This window comes from Crinia signifera, chromosome 7 (assembly GCF_055691185.1).
Source record: "Crinia signifera chromosome 7, ASM5569118v1, whole genome shotgun sequence".
Taxonomy (NCBI): domain Eukaryota; kingdom Metazoa; phylum Chordata; class Amphibia; order Anura; family Myobatrachidae; genus Crinia; species Crinia signifera.
In genome coordinates, this window is record NC_139223.1 from 32,060,584 (window position 1) to 32,082,054 (window position 21,471).

Sequence of the window (21,471 nt, forward strand, 5' to 3'; positions counted from 1 at the left end):
GTCAGTGAGACAGGGTTGATGACGATTACAAGGTAGGCTCTGTATAAATATCAGTATTAATATTAAGAATAATGAGGAAAAAGAAATACGGTAATAATAATAATAATAATAATAAGGGGGATCCAGCGGAGCATCCGGTCACCATGCCTTGGGTAAGAGACACCAATACTATGGAGATGGTAATTTGTGGAAATGATCTAATATTGACATGCCCATAGAGCTCTATAGGGATACTAGGCCTACACCTGAGGCTTCTGTACTCAACATTAACCCCTAAATAAGTCATTAGATCATACCTCCCAACATGACTCTCACCAGGAGGGACACAATGCTCTGCTCCTGCACTTTCCTCTGGATGTATGATTGCCAGCACCTGTGCTGAACAGGGTAATTGATAGGAAAGGGGTTTTTCATCACAGGTGATGGCAGTTATTCATTCAGGGGGAAGTCCAGGAGCAGAGCAGTGTGTCCCTCCTGGAGAGGGTCATGTTGGGAGATATGTTATATTGCTTATTTATATACTCTGTAACTGGGCGCTGTGGATCCCTTGTAGCGCTGTATAATTAAAGGATAATAATAGTAATTAACTTGGACGTATTGCTCACATAATTAAATAAATAAGCATTTTAGGACTTTATTCTGGTCCACACACAACGCTGCGAATTTCGCAGCTTTGCATGTGGATTAAACGCAGGCCCGCTGCTCGCACAGCCGTCCGCCCCCACCCCCCCCCCCCCCCCTCGCTCACCAATGTTGCCCATACGGCTGCAAATGGATATTTTGCATACACATCCATTTGCAGCCTTGGGTGCGGGGGCCAAATCATTCGATGGTCGCGGAACATCGAATGATTTGGAAGGTCTGGTGTCTGCGGGAACAGGGCGGACAGCTGACATCCGGTGACATCAGCTGCCCGCCCCCGGCAGCCGCGTCACTGCCTAATCTCCATAGGAACGCCCAGCGTTTTCATGGAAACACCCATGAAAAGCTGGGCGTTTCCATGTGTGCAGCCCGTCACCGCCGCCCTACACCCCCCCGCCCTCACTGGTAGGTGCGAACGGGACAGTGAACTAGCCGTTAGCCGCGCCCACTTCCACCCAGCATGTGCACATGCGCAGAACCAAAAAAATCGATCCCCCGTGCAAATGCGCGGGGGAGCAAAGCAACCAAAATAAGGCCCTTATACTGTTAGTGAGTTACCCCAGGGTCTCTATGAGGGGTTTATTTACTAAGATGGAACATGAGATGTTGCCACGGGCAACCGATCAGATTTTATCTATTATCATTCAGAAGGTGCAAAATAAACAAGAAGTAGATTGGTTGCTATGGGCAACATCAAATGGCAAATAAACTTCTGACATTGCTTTGCATCTAGTACAGAGAACCATCAAGAGGAAAACAATGAAAAAAAGTTCTGAGCCCCCCCTCACAGGTACCTAGCACACATTAATCCCCGATGTAAGACGACTATTGGACAACCTCAATCCTGGTTCTAGAACCAGAAACAGAAGATAAACCGGAGTAAACACACCAGAAAAACAGCAGCAGCTTAGTGCAAAGTATACTGCGCATTAAATGCACACCTACGTCTGCAGCACCCTACCCCCCGCTGCTACAGCATAGGCCGCAGACGCTGGCCCCCACAACACGCGGACAGAGATAGCAGGTCATACATGAATGTGCACACATGTGACCTGCGGGCACGGTACACGGAGATAAGCATCACGCAGAGCAATCAGCCTCAGGGGCTTCCTATTATATGCCGGAGAGAGACCGGTTGTGAGCTTAGGGACAGATTCATATGATTAAGTAATGCTAAATATGCTGCACTGCAGGTGGGGCAGAGGTAACGCGTGCAGGGAGTTAGATGCGGGTGGGGTGTGTTCAAACTGAAATCTGAACTGTAAGTGTAAAAATAAAGCTGTCCGCTATTTGTGGGCTCGGGTTGAATAGGTCCTAATACATATTTTTAACTAATCGGAAATATCGGGCAGGACTGAATACCCACCTTAGCCCTAAAAAGTGTCAATTTTGCTTTAAATAGCCGCCAAGAGGATGGGGATGCAGGTGTCAAGGAACTGGGACTAGCTTGTTATACCCCTTTCACACCAGCCAAAATTCCCGGGTTGGCCCCAGGAACAACCCACGACTAGCGCAGGTGTGAAAGGTTCCCAGAACAAATTCCAATAAAAAATTGCTAGCAGGGTTGCTCCTGCGACCAGCTGGTGTGAAAGCTACTGACCTGGGCAGCGGGTGGCGGGCAGTGGGGTCCGCACAGAGGGTGACGGGCAGCGGTGTCCAGGCAGTGGGGATCCAGCAGCGCCGGCTGGGAGCTTGTAGTGCTATTTACGGGGAGGGAAGTGCTGCTGAAATTGAAAACATATTGAAAAGACTGACCTGACACGCTCAGCCAATCAGCATCCGGCCAGTCTTTTAAAAATGTTTTCAAATTCAGCAGCGCTTCCCGCTCCGCCATCCGGCAAATAGCACTACAATCTCCCAGCCGCCGCTGCCCAGATCCCCACTGTCCGGGCCCGCTGCTGCACATAGGCAACCTCCCAGCGCTGTCTATCCCCCCCTCACACCAGAAAATGCAGGGACTAGACTGGTGAGAAAGGGACCAACCCGGGAAGGTCCCTGCTTGATCCCTGGACTGTATTCCCTGCATATTCTGGGGAGCCGGGGCTGCTAATGAGGCACCCCCCCAAAGGCAACGTTATTTTGCCCCATTTTGCAGCATATAAAGCGGCACCTTGGCCACGACAACATTTTTCTATTGTATCCGAGAAAATGACAGACAGAACCCTATTGGGGCAATATAACCTCTTTTCATTTTTTAGAAGCTTTAGTAAATGTACTTCTAACTCTTATCTGCTCACTAATACGCAAAACCTTATAAAGTTTGATTTTAACAAAAAGTCCAAAACTTATTTCAACTATCTCTTGCCATCGAGACCAGTAACACATTTCATGGCTGGTTTTCCCCGATCCCTTGGGCCGCAAATGTTTTCAGCCTGAAAACAAAATAACGAGTTTGCCGCTGAAATCCAGGCTGACATCATTTTTTTCTTCTTTCAACGAGAAAAATTATTTTCGAATTCAAAGAGCCGTCTTCTTTCTGAAATCCCAATAGCATTTAATGCACCAGGAAAGCTTTTCAGATGGCACGATCATCTCTGAAAAATATATATATAAAAAAAAAAAATCCCACTTATCTATAGAATATAAAAAGCTTTCTTGGTCCCACGTCGCCATGAAAAATTTCAAGAGATAAAATGAGGGAACTTAGAATATTCCCGCATAATTTCATACGTATGTCTGTGAACAGGTCTGCACAGGGGAATCATTACTCCCTGTCTAATAAAGGCCTACATGACATGCAATGATTTATCAATCTCCATAATCCAATCTATTGCTCCTGACAGAAGGAAAAGTCAGGCGGCTTCTTCAGGATGGCTGTGGCGTTACCAGATATATTATTATGCACTTATTGATATGCTGAGGTAGCTCCCATACACAGAAACAGGCCTGGGAAAGTGTAACGGATTAATGTCCTGATTCAGGGATATGCGCAATGGTGATTGTGCATGCGGTGTTGCTAAGGCGGTACAATGAGGAGGAGGGTCCCAGCCCGACATCCAGTACAGACAGTCCCCGCCCAGGATCCAGCACAGTTGGTCCCCGCCCAGCATCCAGCACAGCCGGTCCCAGCCCAGCATCCAGCACAGCCGGTCCCTGTCCAGCATCCAGCACAGCCGGTCCCATCCTGGCATCCAGCACAGCCGGTCCCATCCTGGCATCCAGCACGGCCCGTCCCAGCCTGACATCCAGCACAGTCAGTCCCAGCCTGAAATCCAGCACAGCCGGTCCCAGCACAGCAACCAGCACAGCCAGTCCCCGCCCAGCATCCAGCACAGCTGGTCCCATCCCGGCATCGCGAACAGGTGGTCCCATCTGGGCATCCAGCACAGCTGGTCCCCGCCCAGCATCCAGCACAGCTGGTCCCATCCTGGCATCCAGCAAGGCCCATCCCAGCCTGGCATCCAGCACAGCCGGTCCCAGCCCGGCATCCAGCACAGCTGGTCCCATCCCGGCATCCAGCACAGCCTGTCCCTGCTCAGCATCCAGCACAGCTGGTCCCATCCTGGCATCCAGCACAGCCTGTCCCTGCTCAGCATCCAGCACAGCCGGTCCCATCCTGGCATCCAGCACGGCCCGTCCCAGCCTGGCATCCAGCACAGTCAGTCCCAGCCTGGCATCTAGCACAGCCGGTCCCAGCCCAGCAACCAGCACAGCCAGTCCCCGCCCAGCATCCAGCACAGCTGGTCCCATCCCGGCATCGCGAACAGGCGGTCCCATCCGGGCATCCAGCACAGCCGGTCCCCGCCCAGCATCCAGCACAGCTGGTCCCATCCTGGCATCCAGCAAGGCCCATCCCAGCCTGGCATCTAGCACAGCCGGTCCCAGCCCGGCATCCAGCACAGCCGGTCCCATCCCGGCATCCAGCACAGCCTGTCCCTGCTCAGCATCCAGCACAGCTGGTCTCACCCCGGCATCCTGAACAGCCGGTCCCCGCCCCGCCCAGCACAGCTGGTCCCATCCTGGCATCCAGCAAGGCCCGTCCCAGCCTGGCATCCAGCACAGCCGGTCCCAGTACGGCAACCAGCACAGCCAGTCCAAGCACAGCCAGTCCAAGGTAGCTGATCCAAGCACAGCCGGTCCCAGCTCATCATCCAGCACAGCCGGTCCAAGAACAGCTGGTCCCAGCCCGGCATCCAGTACAGCTGTTACTCCACAGCTGGTCTCAACCCTGCATTCAGCATCGTCGATGCAAGCACAGCTGGTCCCAGCCCAGCATCCAGCACAGCCGGTTCCAACCCTGCATCCAGCATCTTCGGTCCAAGCACAATTCAGTTCAATACATACAGTAACTGAGCCAACATTCAGGACACAACAGTTGTGTCAATTTGATTTACGTGTGTTCTTTAATGTACACAAGCTTTTATGCTTAATTTAACCTACAAAAACATGTAGCACCTAATTTACTATTTCATCTAGACTATGGCAAGTCCCTTTTCTTTGGGGACGAATGTGATAAGGTATATACTGTATAAGATTACACATTTAAAAAACCTGCATCCATACTTGCCAAATCTCCCTAATTGTACCTTGCCACTTTACCTCACAAACATTCAAATGATGTAATTTCTCTGCATTGGTAATAACACACAATTAGGTGCAAATTTTTTAATTTTCCCTAATAATTCACTGTGAATTTTCCCGGGCCGCAGCCCTGTTTAGGCACAAAGACAGGGCTGCTTTCGGGGGGTTTGTTTCACCTGCCCGAGGAAGGTGAAAGAATATCAGACAAGCCGCAACTTGCGCCGGATATTCAAGGCTAATTGGTTACCTGAGGTAAATTACCACAGGTAATTGTATACCCCCTTCATAGATCCCTATGGCTACGTACATTTTCAAATAATATTTCCCATGGACACTTTAAAGTTTCCAAGAACTGCTAAGTGGCTCATTTATACTTGAATGTAAGTCACGTTTGTGACACGCCTCCCTGGCAGTGTACGCCCACTTTATCACCGCACTGGTAGCTGTTGTTGTTTCATAATCTCCCTGAAATGCTTTTTTAAAAATAAGCGGGTGCCTGCAGCACTGAGCTGTCACCGAATTACAGTACCGGCAACTCTGCAATATACTTCATTATACAACTGGTAAACCGCAAAAGACAGTAGAAAGTGTTGCATTGTGTACCGTGTACAGTAAAATATTGTGACATGTTCTGACATGCATATTGTCCATCTACTTCTGAGATTTTATATATATATATATATATATATATATATATATATATATATATATATATATATATATATATATATATATATATATATATATATATGGAACAAAAGAATTGACCCAGTGCGCCCTAAGTTAAAGTATCCTCCACCAGATCAATGATAGAACACAGTGGCAGTTCTATTACAGAAACATTTAATACAAATGGTTTAAAAGTTACAATAAAACATTTTTCATCTGTATATTCAAATTCAGTCAGTTTGAGGAAAAAACCCAACGCGTTTCGTCGACCAGGCGACTTCCTCAGGGGTTAATTTTTATCCAAACTCAGCTAAGAAGTGTAACAATGAGCCTTCAGAATTCTGACTTCATATACAGTGTATAAGTCCTTATAAGGTCTTAAATCCTATATGATGTAGTGTGATCTTCAATTTCCAGGTGGTGCCCTTTTATGCGAAAAAAGGGGGAGGAACGGGTTCAAGATGAATCTAATGAATCCACAAGTTCCTTGAGCAAATCTCACAGCCACCTTGCACTGGACCAAACTGGAACAGAGGGGACTCACCTAGTTGCTGCCCATCTCTATTTACAAATTCTAGCGCATTGAAGGGGTAGTTTTTCTTGTCCTCATATATATATATATATATATATAGGTTTTGTTTTATGCACAAATACTGTAAAACATATTTGTGTGTATTTCATGTGTTTGTACAACATAAATGCAGGATACCTCAAGATACATAATTGAAATATAAAAATATTCTGAAATACAGAATAATCCGTATTCTGGTCCTGAGCATTTTGGATAAGGGATACTCAACCTGTATATATTTTACAGACCTATTTTGTAGACTTGTGACTGTCTGTCCGGACTCCGACTCCAGAGCATTATGATTTAAAGAAAAATGATTTTAGATGAATATCTCTTGTATTTACAAGGTGGTACAATAAGCCTGCAGCGCTGTAAGCACATCGCCGTGGTTGTCAATAAAGAACCACAGTGATCTTTATAAATCACCTCCAAGTCCACATCACATTCATTCTTACAGGTGATACCATTCAGGCAAACTTCAGAGGCCCCACAAACTCCGAGCCCCCTGGACATATAAATAACTCAGTAGGACAACTCTCCCTAATCGATGAATGATGTAACGATCACAGCTACGAAAGATGCAGTGACTGATATAAATATCAGGAGTACAGGAAAGTATGCACAGGGGTCAGGACAGGTACGCATAGGGGAAATAGGTTTGGCTGGAGGAGACAGTTATGCTGAGGGTGACAGGTACATACAGGGGGTGATAGGTATTCCCGGGGGGTGGCAGCTACATATGGGGGGACGATCGGTATGTCCGGCGGGTGGCAGGTACACCCAGGGAGAATAGGTATGCCCGGGGGTGGCAGGTATGCCTGGGGGTGGCAGCTGGTACGCCCAGTGGTTGGCTGGTATGCACATGGGTAATAGGTATGTCTGTAGGGTAGCAGGAAATCCCGGGTGGCAGGCATGCCCGGAAGGTGGCAGATAAGCCCGGGGGTTGGCAGGTACGCACAGGGGTGATAGGTAAGCCCGGGGGTGGCAGGTATGCCAGGGGGTTGTCAGGTACGCACAGGGGTAATAGGGTGCCCGGGGGTGGCAGGTAAGCCAGGGGGTTGTTAGGTACGCACAGGTGTAATAGGAATGCCCAGGGTTGGCAGGTACGCACAGGAGTAATAGGTATGCCCGGGGTGGCAGGTACGCCAGGGGGTTGGCAGGTACGCAAAGGGGTAATACTGTAGGTATGCCTGGGGTTGACAGGTACGCACAGGGGTAATAGGTATGCCCAGGGGTGGCAGGTACTACGCACAGGGGTAATAGGTATGCCCGGGGTTGGCGGGTACTACGCACAGGGGTAATAGGTATGCCCAGAGGGGGGGCAGGTACTACGCACAGGGGTAATAGGTATGCCCGGGGTTGACAGGTATGCACAGGGGTAATAGGTATGCCCAGAGGGGGGGCAGGTACTACGCACAGGGTTAATAGGTATGCCCGGGGTTGGCAGGTACGCACAGGGGTAATAGGTATGCCCAGGGTTGGCAGGTATGCACAGGGGTAATAGGTATGCCCGGGGTTGGCAGGTATGCACATGGGTAATAGGTATGCCCAGAGGGGGGGCAGGTACTACGCACAGGGGTAATAGTATGCCGGGGTTGGCAGGTACGCACAGGGGTAATAGGTATGCCCAGGGTTGGCAGGTAAGCACAGGGGTAATAGGTATGCCCAGGGTTGGCAGGTAAGCACAGGGGGTAATAGGTATGCCCAGAGGGGGGGCAGGTACTACACACAGGGGTAATAGGTATGCCCGGGGTTGGCAGGTACGCACAGGGGTAATAGGTATGCCCAGGGTTGGCAGGTAAGCACAGGGGTAATAGGTATCCCCGGGGTTGGCAGGTACGCACAGGGGTAATAGGTATGCCCGGGGTTGGCAGGTATGCACAGGGGTAATAGGTATCCCCGGGGTTGGCAGGTACGCACAGGGGTAATAGGTATGCCCGGGGTTGGCAGGTACGCACAGGGGTAATAGGTATGTCCGAGGTTGGCAGGTATACACAGGGGTAATAGGTATGCCCAGAGGGGGGGCAGGTACTACGCACAGGGGTAATAGATATGCCCAGGGTTGACAGGTACACACAGGGGTAATAGGTATGCCCAGGGTTGACAGGTACGCACAGGGGTAATAGGTATGCCCGGGGTTGACAGGTACGCACAGGGGTAATAGGTATGCCCAGGGTATAGCTCCGGCTTCCTTACACTTATTAACACTTTAGTTTTCTCCCTGGTATGCTGCTGTGGGCATTCTGGCTTAAGGGGAATGTTAGGGTGCCGCACCCCACACCTAGATATAATAGGAACCCCCCAATACTCAGAGAAGCCTTGACGAGCAGCTTGGTGGCTTACCCATGTATTTGCAATTATATGTAACCAACATCTCTGACTCCTACTACCATGCGGTTCCTGATAGCATTCCGTGTGCTGGGGAATCAATGTGTTGTTTTTTTCTCACACCCGTGGGGTGACAGGGACACCCGCAGGGTGACAGAACAGAGATGTGAAGCACAGGGGGTTACCGTGTACATCACCGGGGTGAAGTGACGTCCCCACACAATTCTGAGATACCCCAATATGACTGATCTGGACCGATATCTGTGATCAATCATATATAAGTACTATAAAATAAACAAAAGTCAGAGTTTGGGGTGCAGATTTGGGAAGGGGGTACAGGAACTTTAATTCATGAGTGACTGCCACTGATATAAAGGAATATAAAGTCTCACCTTAAAAGCGATGTCATAGAACTCTCCGCTGTTGCTGAGGGACGGGCGCCCGGATATCACCATGCCATTGCTATGGGACTCGCTGCTGCCCACCTTGCCATTATCCTTGGTGGGTGGTATGCTGCAGGAAGCGGGCGAGCTGCTGCTCTTACTCTTCTGGCTCTTCTTCCTGGACATGGTGTGACCAGTAGGCGTCTATGATACGGGATGTCACCAGGGCCAGAGTCTGGTCAGCCAATATGTTATGCCACAGTGTGACGCTGACTGGGAAGAGGATGGGGTGGCAGGACTAGTGCAGCTGGCACAGCATCTCTCTTCTCCCGGTCCCTGTAACTCCGCTCTGGGCTGGATGAGGTGCTGGTACTCCTAGACAGCCGGATCCGGACCCTTTGCACTGGATCAGGAGCCTGTACAGCTACAGAGCCAGCGCTGCACTCCCTGATCGGCAGGTGTCCCAGCTACCATATGGCCACAGGGGAACTCTGCCCAATGTATGTGTGTCCCAGCTATCTCACAGCAGCACACGGAGCCTTCTGGTGTCCAAGCAGTCTCTGGGCAATAACAGGTCTACCCAGGCAGCACTCAGTCCTGCTCTCTGTGCAGTATCCTGCTGCTGTGTGTCTGGTGTCCCCCAGTCCCTCGCCCGCTGGACCACCTGAGATGTCGCTGGCTCTCCCTGTTCCCTCAGTGCTCTGATTTATTTCAGATACCTCCTGCCTGTGTGCTCCTTCTCTGTGGTCCCTGCCTCCCTCTGTATCCCTGTCACTCACTGTGCTCCCTCACGCTCTCCCCAGTGCCAGTCTCTTTATCCGCTCTCTCTCTCTCTCTCTCTCGCTCCCTGCAACCTGTTCTGGCTGCAATCTGTTCTCTAGTGAGCTCTTTGCTCCCAGCAGTCTCTCTTCTTTGTCGCCTATTCTTCCTGTTCTCTGATCGCTGTCAGTCACTGTTGCTCTCGCCCTGCTCTGTATTCTCCTGCACTCCAGTGACCTCTCCTGTCTACCCAAGTTAGACTATCAGCCAATAACGCCTTACACCTGCTCCTTCTCCCCAGCACCCCAATATTCCCCACTCATACTACTGTCATAGCACTGTGGTACCCTGACCCTCACAATGCAGCCATAGGCCCCTAACCCTCTCACCTTACCCCCACTGACCCTGCACTGAATACTGTGCCCTTACCCCTCACTGTGTCCTGACCTGACCCTGCACTGAATACTATGTCCTTACCCCAACCCTGCACTCACTACTGTATGCTTATACCCCTAACCCTGCACCCACTGTGTCCTGACCTGACCCTGCACCAAATACTGTGTCCTCACCAACCTGATCCTGCACCCACTAATACTTCCTTACGTCCTAACTATGCACCCAGTACAGTTACCCTTATTACCCTGCCATCATTACTGTGTGCTTACTCTGCTAACCCCTGCACCCAATAAGGTACCACCACAATACCTTACCTTTACCTCTAAACCCTATACCCACTACTGTACCCTTACCTCTTACACCTACTATTGCACTGTTTCCCTCCCCCCAACCCCTGACCACCCACTACTGTAACCAAACCCCTTAACACTGCACCTACTACTGTAGTGTTACCCCTCTACCCCAGCACTTACTACTGTACTTGTACCCCCTAACTCTGCACCTACTACTGTATTGTACTGTTACACCACTACCCCTGCACCCACTACTGTACCTGGCACCTACTACTGTACCTGTACCCCCCAACTCTGCACCTACTACTGTATTGTACTGTTACACCACTACCCCTGCACCCACTACTGTACCTGGCACCTACTACTGTACCTGTACCCCCAAACTCTGCACCTACTACTGTATTGTACTGTTACACCACTACCCCTGCACCCACTACTGTACCTGGCACCTACTACTGTACCTGTACCCCCCAACTCTGCACCTACTACTGTATTGTACTGTTACACCACTACCCCTGCACCTACTACTGTACCTGTACCCCCCAACTCTGCACCTACTACTGTATTGTAATGTTACACCACTACCCCTGCACCCACTACTGTACTGAAACCCCCCGACTCTGCACCTACTACTGTACTGTTACCCCTCTACCCCAGCACTTACTGCTGTACTTGTACCCCCAACTTTGCACCTACTACTGTACCCCCCCCCAACTCTGCACCTACTACTGTACTGTTACCCTCTACCTCAGCACTTACTACTGTACTTGTACCCCCAACTTTGCACCTACTACTGTACCTGTACCCCCCAACCCTGCACCTACTACTGTACCCAAAACCCCCAACTCTGCACCTAGTACTGTAACCCCTCTACCCCTGCACCCACTACTGTGCCTGTACCCCCCAACTCTGCACCTAGTACTGTACCTGTACCCCCCAACTCTGCACCCACTACTGTACCCAAACCCCCCAACTCTGCACCTAGTACTGTACTGTTACACCACTACTGTACCCCTTAGCTCTGCACCTAGTACTGTTACCCCTCTACCACTGCACCCACTACTGTACCTGAACCCCCAACTCTGCACCTACTACTATACTGTTACCCCTGCACCCACTACTGTACCTGTACCCCCTAACTCTGCACCTACTACTGTACCCATACCCCTAACTCTGTACCAACTGCTGTACCCCCACACCCCTAACTTTGCACCTAATAGTGCCCCTTTATGCCGGCACCAAATACTGTATTCTTGCAACTACCCCCTGTATTCTGTCCTGTACAGTGTCACACTACTGTACCCCGTAACCCTGCACTGTGCCCCTGTTACAGATTCTTACAGCCATATTCTGCCCCCTCCCTCCCTAGCATTGCCCCCCTGGAGAGAAGTTCCTCCTGTTGCCGACAGGTGCCCAGTCCTGGGATGGGTGTCAGTGCCGGTGATCCGCCCGCCGCCGCTGCTCTCCCTCCTGCCGTCACGGTGACGCCCGGTGCTCACCTCTAAGGCAACAGTGGTGACAGGCAGCCCAGGGAAGGGGCGCGGTCCGTCACGTAACTGGCACCCGAAGCGACCAATCCCCGCGACCGCGAACGGACAATCCCGGGCAAGGAGCCTACCAGCGTCTGCCAGAGGCGGGGCTATGCTAATAAGCAGGGACAGATGTTACTGCTACATCATCCCCTCCCCTTCCCAAAGCAAATAACCCTCTGTCATTCTGTCAGTGCACCCCTGTCCCTGTCCCCCTACCCTAACCCCCTCTAATATTGGTGTGCCTCAGCACTACTGAATATAGGACCATTTTCTGTAATAAACTATTTAGCAGGCTCAGTGCTCAGTCTCATTCCCACCCTCAATAAAGCCACCAGCAATATCTGCTCATCCATATGTCTGTGTATGTGGGTGATAGCATTGTTGTCCTGCACTCTGTTGTGTGGGAAATACCGTGTGTCCCCTTATTGTGCAGTACTGAGGGAGCAATATAGATTGTATTACTGTTTAATTACATTAGGCTTAACCGGTTACCCGCGCACAGTGGAAGCCGCCACAAAGCAATTTCCTAGAAACATCAGTGAGGCGTGAGGCACTTCCATGGGATTGATAGTGTGCATTCCCATCTGCAATGTGGCTGGCAGAAGCTATAAATACAGTATATATACATACAGCAGAAGCACAGGCAGGGAGGCGTTGTAGAGTATATTATATGTCCTAAACAAAGGGGCGCTTAAAGGGGTCGAGGCCTTCATTTGCGTCACAGCCGGATTAAATTGCCCCAGGGCACCTAACACGTGGGGGCCATGGGTGTAACTATAAGAGGTGCCATTGCTACAGGGCCAAACTCTTAGGGGGCCTGGGCACAGGGTATAAAGTCAGGGGTGCAAATCTAGCAGCGGATACAGCAGCGCTGCAGAAATCTCTGGTAAAATGGCCGCTGCACCATTTTTCCATAGATCTGTGTATGCGCAGTGGTGTCCGAGTGTTCTAGTGCAATATGAACAGGGGCCACTGTAATGTGGTACAATATGAACAGGGGACACTGTAATGTACAATATGAACAGGGGCCACTGTAATGTGTCATAATCTGATCTGCTCATTGTAGTGGGGAGGGCACTATAATGAACGATATGAAATGGAAGCACTATAGTGTGCCGCAATATGAGAAGGGCACTGTATGACAGTATGGCATGCGCACAGCATCTATCCAGTAATCACCGGCTGTTCTGCAGAGCTAAGCAGTGGTGTTCACCAGCCCCCCCCCCCCCCCAATTACACCCTGGGCCGAAGGGCGTGGGGAGGGCGGAGCTGGTGGCGCACAAGCTCCAGACGCCGAGAGAGCAAAGGGCGCCGCAGTTGTGCAGCCCGCTCCCTGCTCTGCCCGGCTAAGCTCAGCTGCCCTGTCCGCCGCTATTAAGTCTCCCACTGGACCGCTAGCCAATAGGTGTTTGCGGTCCAGCAGCCAATCAGAAGCAGCATTGATAGCTGCTGGACCGCAAGCGCCTATTGGCTAGCGGTCCAGTGGGAGACTTAATTGAAAATAGCGGTGGACAGGGCAGCTTAGCCGGGCAGAGCAGGGAGCGGATGGGGGTGCGGGCTGCATTCCCCCTTAGCAACAAGCTTTTTAGTCCCCCTTGGCAATGAGCTATTTAGTCCCCCTTGGCAACGAGCAATGTTAGTCCCCCTTGGCAACGAGCTATTTCAGTCCCCATTGGCAATGAGCTATTTCAGTCCCCCTTGGCAACAAGCTTTTTCAGTCCCCCTTGGCAACAAGCTATTTCAGTCCCCCTTGGCAACAGGCTATTTCAGTCCCCCTTGGCATTGAGCATGAAGCCCCTGGCATCGAGCATGACGTTTCTATCAATGAGCATGTTGGTAAGTGGCACTTATGTGTCAGATGTGTAATGGGCATTACAGTTTGTTATATAGTATGCAATGGGCATCATGTGTGGCCTTATGTGTAATTGGCATTACGGCATGTGGCTTTATGTGTAATGGGTATTACAAAGTTTGCTAAAATGTGCAATGGGATTACGGTGTGTGGTATAATGTTAGGCCGGGGTGGATGCAAAACATGCCCTTGCTCCAGGCACCGTGGCACCTAGCTACACCACTGCCTGGGCCAGATGCACTAAGCTTCAAAAGTAATCAAATGAAGAGTGAAAACCAACCAATCAGCTCCTACCTGCCATGTCATGGACTGTATTTGAAAAATGCCAGGCAGGAGCTGATTGGTTGGTTGTTTATCACTCTCCATTTTATCACTTTTGAAGCTTAGCGCATCTGGCCCCCTGTCATTTAATAAGCCGCACAATAACTTCCTGATTTCACTTCACACCGGTGCTAATGCTAGCTCACACATTAAAGTTGTTAAGCCGCTCAGCATTAACTTCTCTTTAGTCTCGCTGCTCAGGTTCCAAATCCCCACATTTATTATATATTGTCAGTGTGCCTTTGTGTTGAGCAGCATGGAACGTGTGAATGGATTCTTTAGACTTATTCCATCACCCTGTTCGCACAGCATATCACAGATTTTCCATAAACCTGCAAGCTAATAATGTTGAATTGCAAATGGCTATATGATTAGAGCCGTGCTCGGTACTGACTTATATACACTGCATTTAATTTACATCTTGTCATTTCATTTAGATCAACACTGGGACATGATGTGTAAGATTTCCCCACAAATGTACAATTCTTCTTTGTAAGGCTTTGCAGTGCTGTGAACACAACACTTTTTTGACTACTCCACCCATCGTCCCTGCACATCTTCAGAGTATGAGTCAGCACAGCACTCTCAGTTGTGTTTTAGCCAACAAGGAAGCAGCCGCATGGGCTGTGACCGTAATTGTGCAGCCTTACTAGCGGGGGGGGGGGGGTTACTACATTTTGCTGTAACGGGTGCCCACTTCTCCTCGTTATGTAGGAGAAGCGGGAACCATTATTTTTAAAAGGTAAAAGCACTATTAATACATCTGCCCCTTTTTCCTGCTTCCACTTTTGTGCAGTGGTATCACATTTGCGGTTTTGAAATCCTCTGGAATTGCACCTGTATCTAAGTGGTACAGCACAGCACTGGCAGTTGTGACTAGCCAACAAGGAAGCATCTGCTTGGGCTGTGACAGTAATTGTGCAGCCTTCCTATCTGGTTCTGTTGCCAATTGTACATCTGTGACTTCACACGCAACCGTCAGTTGCACCATTGAAATTTGCCTCACTAACTGCATGCTAGGTGCACATTATCCTTCAGAGGCATTGGCATACAGGTCGGGTATCCCGTATCCGGGCATCCCGTATCCGAATTATTCCAAAAACCGTGTTTTTTTGGAATAATTCAAAAAAAAAATTTCCCCCCCCCCTAACCCTCTTTTAATACTTACCAAGTCCTCCGGCGTCCACGGCAGGCTTTCAGCATCCTCTCCGGCGTCTCCAGCGGTCCCAGGAGTGCTTTACGCGAGTGCGCGCCGGTGACGTCACCGGCGCGCCTGGGAACTTGCGCAAAGCACTCCTGGGACCGTTGGAGACGCCGGAGACGGTGCTGGTGGCCTGCTGTGGACGCCGGAGGACTCCATGGACATCGAGGGACCATCGGGGACCCACCAGGGGCAGGTAAGTATGACTAAAAAAAAAAATATTCCAAAAACCGGAATATTCCCTTATCCGGAATGCTCGTGGTCCCGAGCATTTCGGATAAGGGATACTCAACCTGTATCTAAAACGGGTGCAGGACCCCCTGGTATAAGGTTGCTCACACCACACACGCTTCACCCATGTACTGTAATTATACTTACAGCACCTCTGGAGTCTATCGGAGGTGGCCAGCACTACAGACATAAAGCATGAACTCTGAGATTTTTTTAAATGGCCAATCATTTACAGGGTATGGTTTTGCTTTTTAAATGATCGCCCCTTTAACAAAACCTCTGAGTTAGCCTGGCATCCTTCATGGACGCCAAACTCAGAGACTATTATATTTGGCCAATAGAATGTGACGGCAGATAAAAACCACTTGGACCATCTGGTCTGCATCCTATACTTTATGCAACCTCAAGGGTCTTGTACAAAGAAAGAAGAAGCAGTACTGATCAGTCCAGTACTGCTTCTTCTTTCTTTATATATATATATATCGTTGTACGGAGCAGGCGGCACTCACAGTCTTGAAAAAATATGAACCACTGCTGAACTTCTACGTTTCGGCTTCAGTAAAAAAAAGTAATCAGGATATAATGAATATTACTAGTGCAGTGGTCAGGGAACTCGGTCCTCATTACCCCACACAGTGCATGTTTTGCTGGTAAGCCAGCAGGTTCACAGGTGTACTAATTACTCACAGACACATTTTATAAGGTCCGCAGGTTGAGTTAATTATTTCACTTGTGATTCAGGGCCTTATTCTGGTTGGAGCGGCCGGGCCGTACGCGTACGTCCCGGGGTTTTTCATGATCTGCGCATGTGCAGATACGCTAATGCGCCGGCGCGAACACTCCACAACGCTTACGGCCGGGCTCTCAACGTGCGAAAAAACCTGTACGCGAGTGTACGGGTAATGGGGCGGCATAGGGGCGTGTTGATGGGAGCGGCCGAAATAATGAGGGAAAATGGGCGTAAATATGGGCGTACACGGGGGTGTGCACCAAAAATGAGCGGTGCTACTACCGCACGATCGACTAAGGCACCGTTAATTTCGGACACCAAACAGGCGGCCGCCAACCGCCAGCTCAAACCACCCCTACAGATACCGCATGCCAGCGTGCGCCTGAGTTGGCTAATTAACGCTGATTACTACTCAAACACATACACCTGAATGTAATAAGCAATGCTGCAGTCTATTAAGTCCAAACCATGATTTCACTGCCTGCAAGCCACACATACAGCACGCAAACACATTGGAAGCTTATGTTTCTATACTTCTCCACATTTAAAGGTTTGTTTAATTTAAGGTAAGAATCTTTTTATACGCTAAGGTAGGTATTTGCTAAACAGTTAGACACATTCACTACGTGCTTTCATAGACTTTACGCAGTAGCACACTCAATCTACACAAGTCGACATGTGTCAACGTGTTCACTCTAATACTAACATAGGTTTTGTATTTAGGATACAATAACATAAACCACATCTAACACCTACAAAGGATGTTTCAGCAATGTTTGAAGCCCATGACCACTATTTTCCACACAATCTTTGTATAGTACCCAAAATAATGACCTGTACCACTATCTCATCTGCTATGATTTGGATTTGACTACACTCTGGATGTAAGATGCCACCAATCACATTATTGCACTCTCATCTCTCTAACAAAGGATTCCTACATCTGCTTATGACACTGTCAAATCATATATATTTAAAAAGTTATGCATGTTTGTTCACAAGCTAATTTATCATGTTTGGCCCATTCACACATCTTTTTTTAGGGAGGACACATATGCATTCCTACACAAATGTACCTTTTCACCCTTGTTTGTCTGCCTCACCCACTCCATGAGGAAAGCATTGTTCTGGACCTGCTTTTACCTACTACTGTAGGAGCTACCTCACCTGCACACAAACTGCTTTCTCACCTATTAAGTTGCTCTGCACATGTGCTGACACAAACTAATTAGCAGGGAAAAGTTGGATAGGAACATGGGAATGGCCATGGAGAGGGTTACACATGGGAAACTTCGACCACACTTCAACAAATGTTCAAAAATACCCTGGTCAGTAAGTACACATAAATCTAGTATTTGTTTCACACAAGAAATGACACATACCACAATTTAGATTTAATTTGTAAAATAAATTTATTTGCTGTTCAGCATCACAGCTTGACACTTTAATGTGAGAAATCAAATAAACAAATAAAATAGACACACAAATAATAAAACAGCCAGAACAAGATGTTGCATATCTCCAAACATGTGTTACCCTGCAAATGCAATGGTGAAAGAAATGGGGACACCAGAATATGTACTGCAACAACCAGGGTGAATACTAAGCAAGATACACACCACCAAAAAAAAATATCCTGCATTTGTAGAGGTCAAAATACGAACTTTCATGCCCATGGCACGCAAATGGATCGATGGCCAACTCAGGAAGCGGATGTCCAGTGCAATTTAAACCTTTGGCCTCCAACCACAGAGGAAGTGAACCAGGTCTCATTTGGGCCCTTTTTTGCCCCTTTTAGATGGGGCCTTGGGGACAGGGGCCTTTGGCTCAGCTGGCTTTCGGCGTCTTCCCCTAGTCGACACAGGAGGGTCAGCCGAGGTGGAAGGTTGGGGAGCAGCTTGGGGTGGGGCAGCAGATGGGGGATTGTCCCTTAGGGACCTGGCGGTGGACAGCTGCTCCGCAAGAAGTTCATTCTGGCGGCTGAGGTGTTGGCCAATGCTTACTATGCCAGCCGCCAGAGTTTCATTAATGCGGTTCAAGGCCTCAACCTGCAGCTGGTTTGTGGCCTTCCACTCCGCCAGAAAATCCGCCACCTACTGCTGACGGATCGCAGCATCCACCCCTTGCTGCTCGATCCTGTCCAGCGTCACCAACAGGCTCTCATTCCATGTCTCCTGTGGCTGGGGCTGGGGGCGACGTCTTGGTGGAGGCTGGACCACTTGCTCCACCTGTGGCTCTGCAGAGGAAGATGCTGCCGGTACATCCTGGCTTTCTGCTTCTGCTAGGATAAGAATTGAAAACAATGTCACCATCACATACGCAATAAAAAATATCTTTCTAAATACAATGCATTACTGTGACTTACCATCAAAAGCAGCAGCAAAGACCTCCGCCGGGAGCTCACTGTCCATATTGGAGATCCCCCTGATCTCCCCCACATCAATCACGTCACAGGAGTCCAGCTTCAGGGGGGTATACTCCAAATGGTCAGGCATAGGACCTCTCCCGGTGGACATGCTGTGGTTGTACCGGTCAGTCATCTTCCTCTTCAGTGTACTTTTGAAGTCAGTCCACCTACAAGTTTAAAAATACAAATATCACCATGAGATAAGTGCACCACTGTGCTACGTGTAGGGTTACCACCTAGTCCCTTTAATTCCGGACACATGTTACTTACACAGGTTCTGTGGCAGTTTAAAATTAGGTGAAGTGGAGTCTTGAAGTCAGCCAGCCACAGAACCTGTGTAATTAATATGTGTCCGGAATTAAAGGGACTATGTGGTACCCCTAGCTACGTGACATTTCCTAGTGTGGGTGATCTTATGTTTTTTTGCCATATGTGTCCCACACACACATTCATGTCTTAATTAGGAGGCATTTCAGTGTCTCATCTCATTCATTAGGCCACTAAATGCACATACATACATCACTATGTAGAAATGACATCATCCATGGCCAAATTAGGCACCTCCACCTGGTGTGAAACTACACATTCCACCATAGCTTGACAATGTGGTTATTATGGAGTAATTTAACTATGGAATGGCATACTGGGATGTGTAGTTTCTCACCAGCTACATGTGCACAGTTTGCTCATTCTTGTTTCAGTAGCATCATATGGAACATGTTACAACAACTCTTTCAAAAACACACTTTCTCTTGTCCCATCACATACTTCACATGAGCAGAACTGTGCCCATAACCTCACATCACACCAATGGTGCATGTTTCATATATCAATGTGGGTTATTAGACATGGTTGTGTTCACATGTGACATTGAAGTGTAGCACTATCTACAAACACACCTTTCTATTAGTCTCAAAACATACATGTAACATATGTACACACATATGACATCAGGGGGACAAAGACCAGGGCAATTTTTCAGCAGTCTCCAGCAGGAACTGAGGCCCTTATTCTAGTTCACTCTTTCTGCCCAAATATTTCTTTGATGGACAAAACCATGTGCACTGCAGGTGAGGCAGGTGTAAAACCCCACCCAAATCTGATTATCTCTGCACAAGTAACACCTGCCTCACCTGCAGTGCACATGGTTTTGTCCATCTAAGAAATATTTGGGCAGAAAGAGTGAACTAGAATAAGGGCCTCAGTTCCTGCTGGAGACTGCTGAAAAATTGCCCTGACAAACACACTAACCTTTTCTTCACCGCGTCCCAAGTTCTGACCACTGGTGCCACCTGGTTCACTTCCTCTGTGATCTTGTCCCAAAGGTTTCTCCTTGCACTGGCACCCGGCTTCCTGGTTGCCTATTCAATCCATTCGCGTGCCCTGGGCACTAGAATTCGCATTTCGGCCTCTACAAATGCAGGGTTTCTCTTTCTGGTGGTGGTATCCTGCTCAGTCATCACCCTAGATGTTGCAGCACGTTTTCTGGTGGCCCCAGTTCTCTCACCATGCACCTGCTGGGTCACACCTGTTTGGAGAGATGCAACCTCTTGTTCTGGCTGGTTGCTTGGCCCTTGTGGAGCTGGTGGAGGTTCACCAGGGACTGTTACTGAGGGGCCTGCTTGATCTTGCAGGCTACTCCTCTCTTGGGCCCTCCTTCTCCGCTCCTGTTCCCTCTTGTTCAGTGCATCAAGCAGGGATTGTGCTGTAGCTCTCTGCAGAGCGTCCTCAGCTGCAGAATCGTCTGAGTCAGACATGTTTGCAGCAATTGTGGGCTGCATCTGACTGAATATTTATATGTTAATCTCCCGCCATGAACAAGGGGGCGTATATTTTTTCCCGCAAGGTAGATGCAAATTTACGCCGATATTTGCCGCCGATAATTCCCGCTTAAATTACGCAGGTCTCAACGCACCTGATCAATCACCTGTATATGCATATACACAGGTTGTGGAGCATTGTGGGCTACATCGTGAAATGTGTGCACCTGTCATTCCAATGATGAGTGTTGTCAGCTGGTATCTGTTGGAGTTCGTGTATGCCTTGTGAGTCACATTTCAAAACATCACGTTACAATGCTTTCCTTACATATGTAATGTGTATGACATTGTCATACAGCAACATGTCGCATTGTGGCCCTTTAAGCAGCGTAGTTATGACTAGAGGGTTGCGTGTATTATTTTCCGCACACTGTAAATACAGTACTCTCCATGGATATCGGTGTATCGTGCCCCCTTTAAGCAGCGTAGTTATAAGTAGAGGGTTGCGTGTATTATTTTCCGCACACTGTAAATACAGTACTTCTCTCTTCATTGAATGCATGCTGTTGGTTGTGGTGTGTGTATATCGGAACGGTCCGCGTAAGTTTCTATTCGCATCCAGTTTGTTAATGTAAGAGGGATTAATAAAGTTAATACCAAACAAACAATTTTTTCGACCAATCAGCAAGCACCAAAAGTGATATATGTACCTGCAATTAATAACTGCGCCATTGCCACTATGACGTCTACTCGAGCTAGGCCCTTTTCCACCCCCGAGCTGTTGGCCCTGGTCGACGTTATGGACCGTCACCTGGGGCCCAGGGGCCCATATGTAAGGAATGTGGACAAGCGGCGGGCGTATACTGCTGCCCGCC

At 49.0% G+C, this 21,471-nt stretch overlaps 1 protein-coding gene across 2 annotated transcripts in view; it reads right to left on the reverse strand.

The window, feature by feature from the left end:
* Positions 1–12,098, reverse strand: part of RAB26 (RAB26, member RAS oncogene family) — a 177,451-nt gene extending 165,353 nt beyond the window's left edge. The window contains exons 1-3 of one of the 2 annotated variants that reach the window (XM_083152761.1): positions 11,575–12,098; positions 10,848–11,004; positions 9,124–10,650 (exon numbers count right to left, since the gene is read on the reverse strand). In XM_083152761.1, coding sequence (XP_083008887.1) covers positions 9,124–9,300 — 177 coding nt within the window. In that variant the 5' untranslated portion in view covers positions 9,301–10,650; positions 10,848–11,004; positions 11,575–12,098. Of the gene's footprint in view, positions 1–9,123; positions 10,651–10,847; positions 11,005–11,462 lie in introns of both variants that reach the window. The other variant, XM_083152762.1, reaches the window with a different exon arrangement.
* Between the last annotated feature and the right edge of the window lie 9,373 nt (positions 12,099–21,471).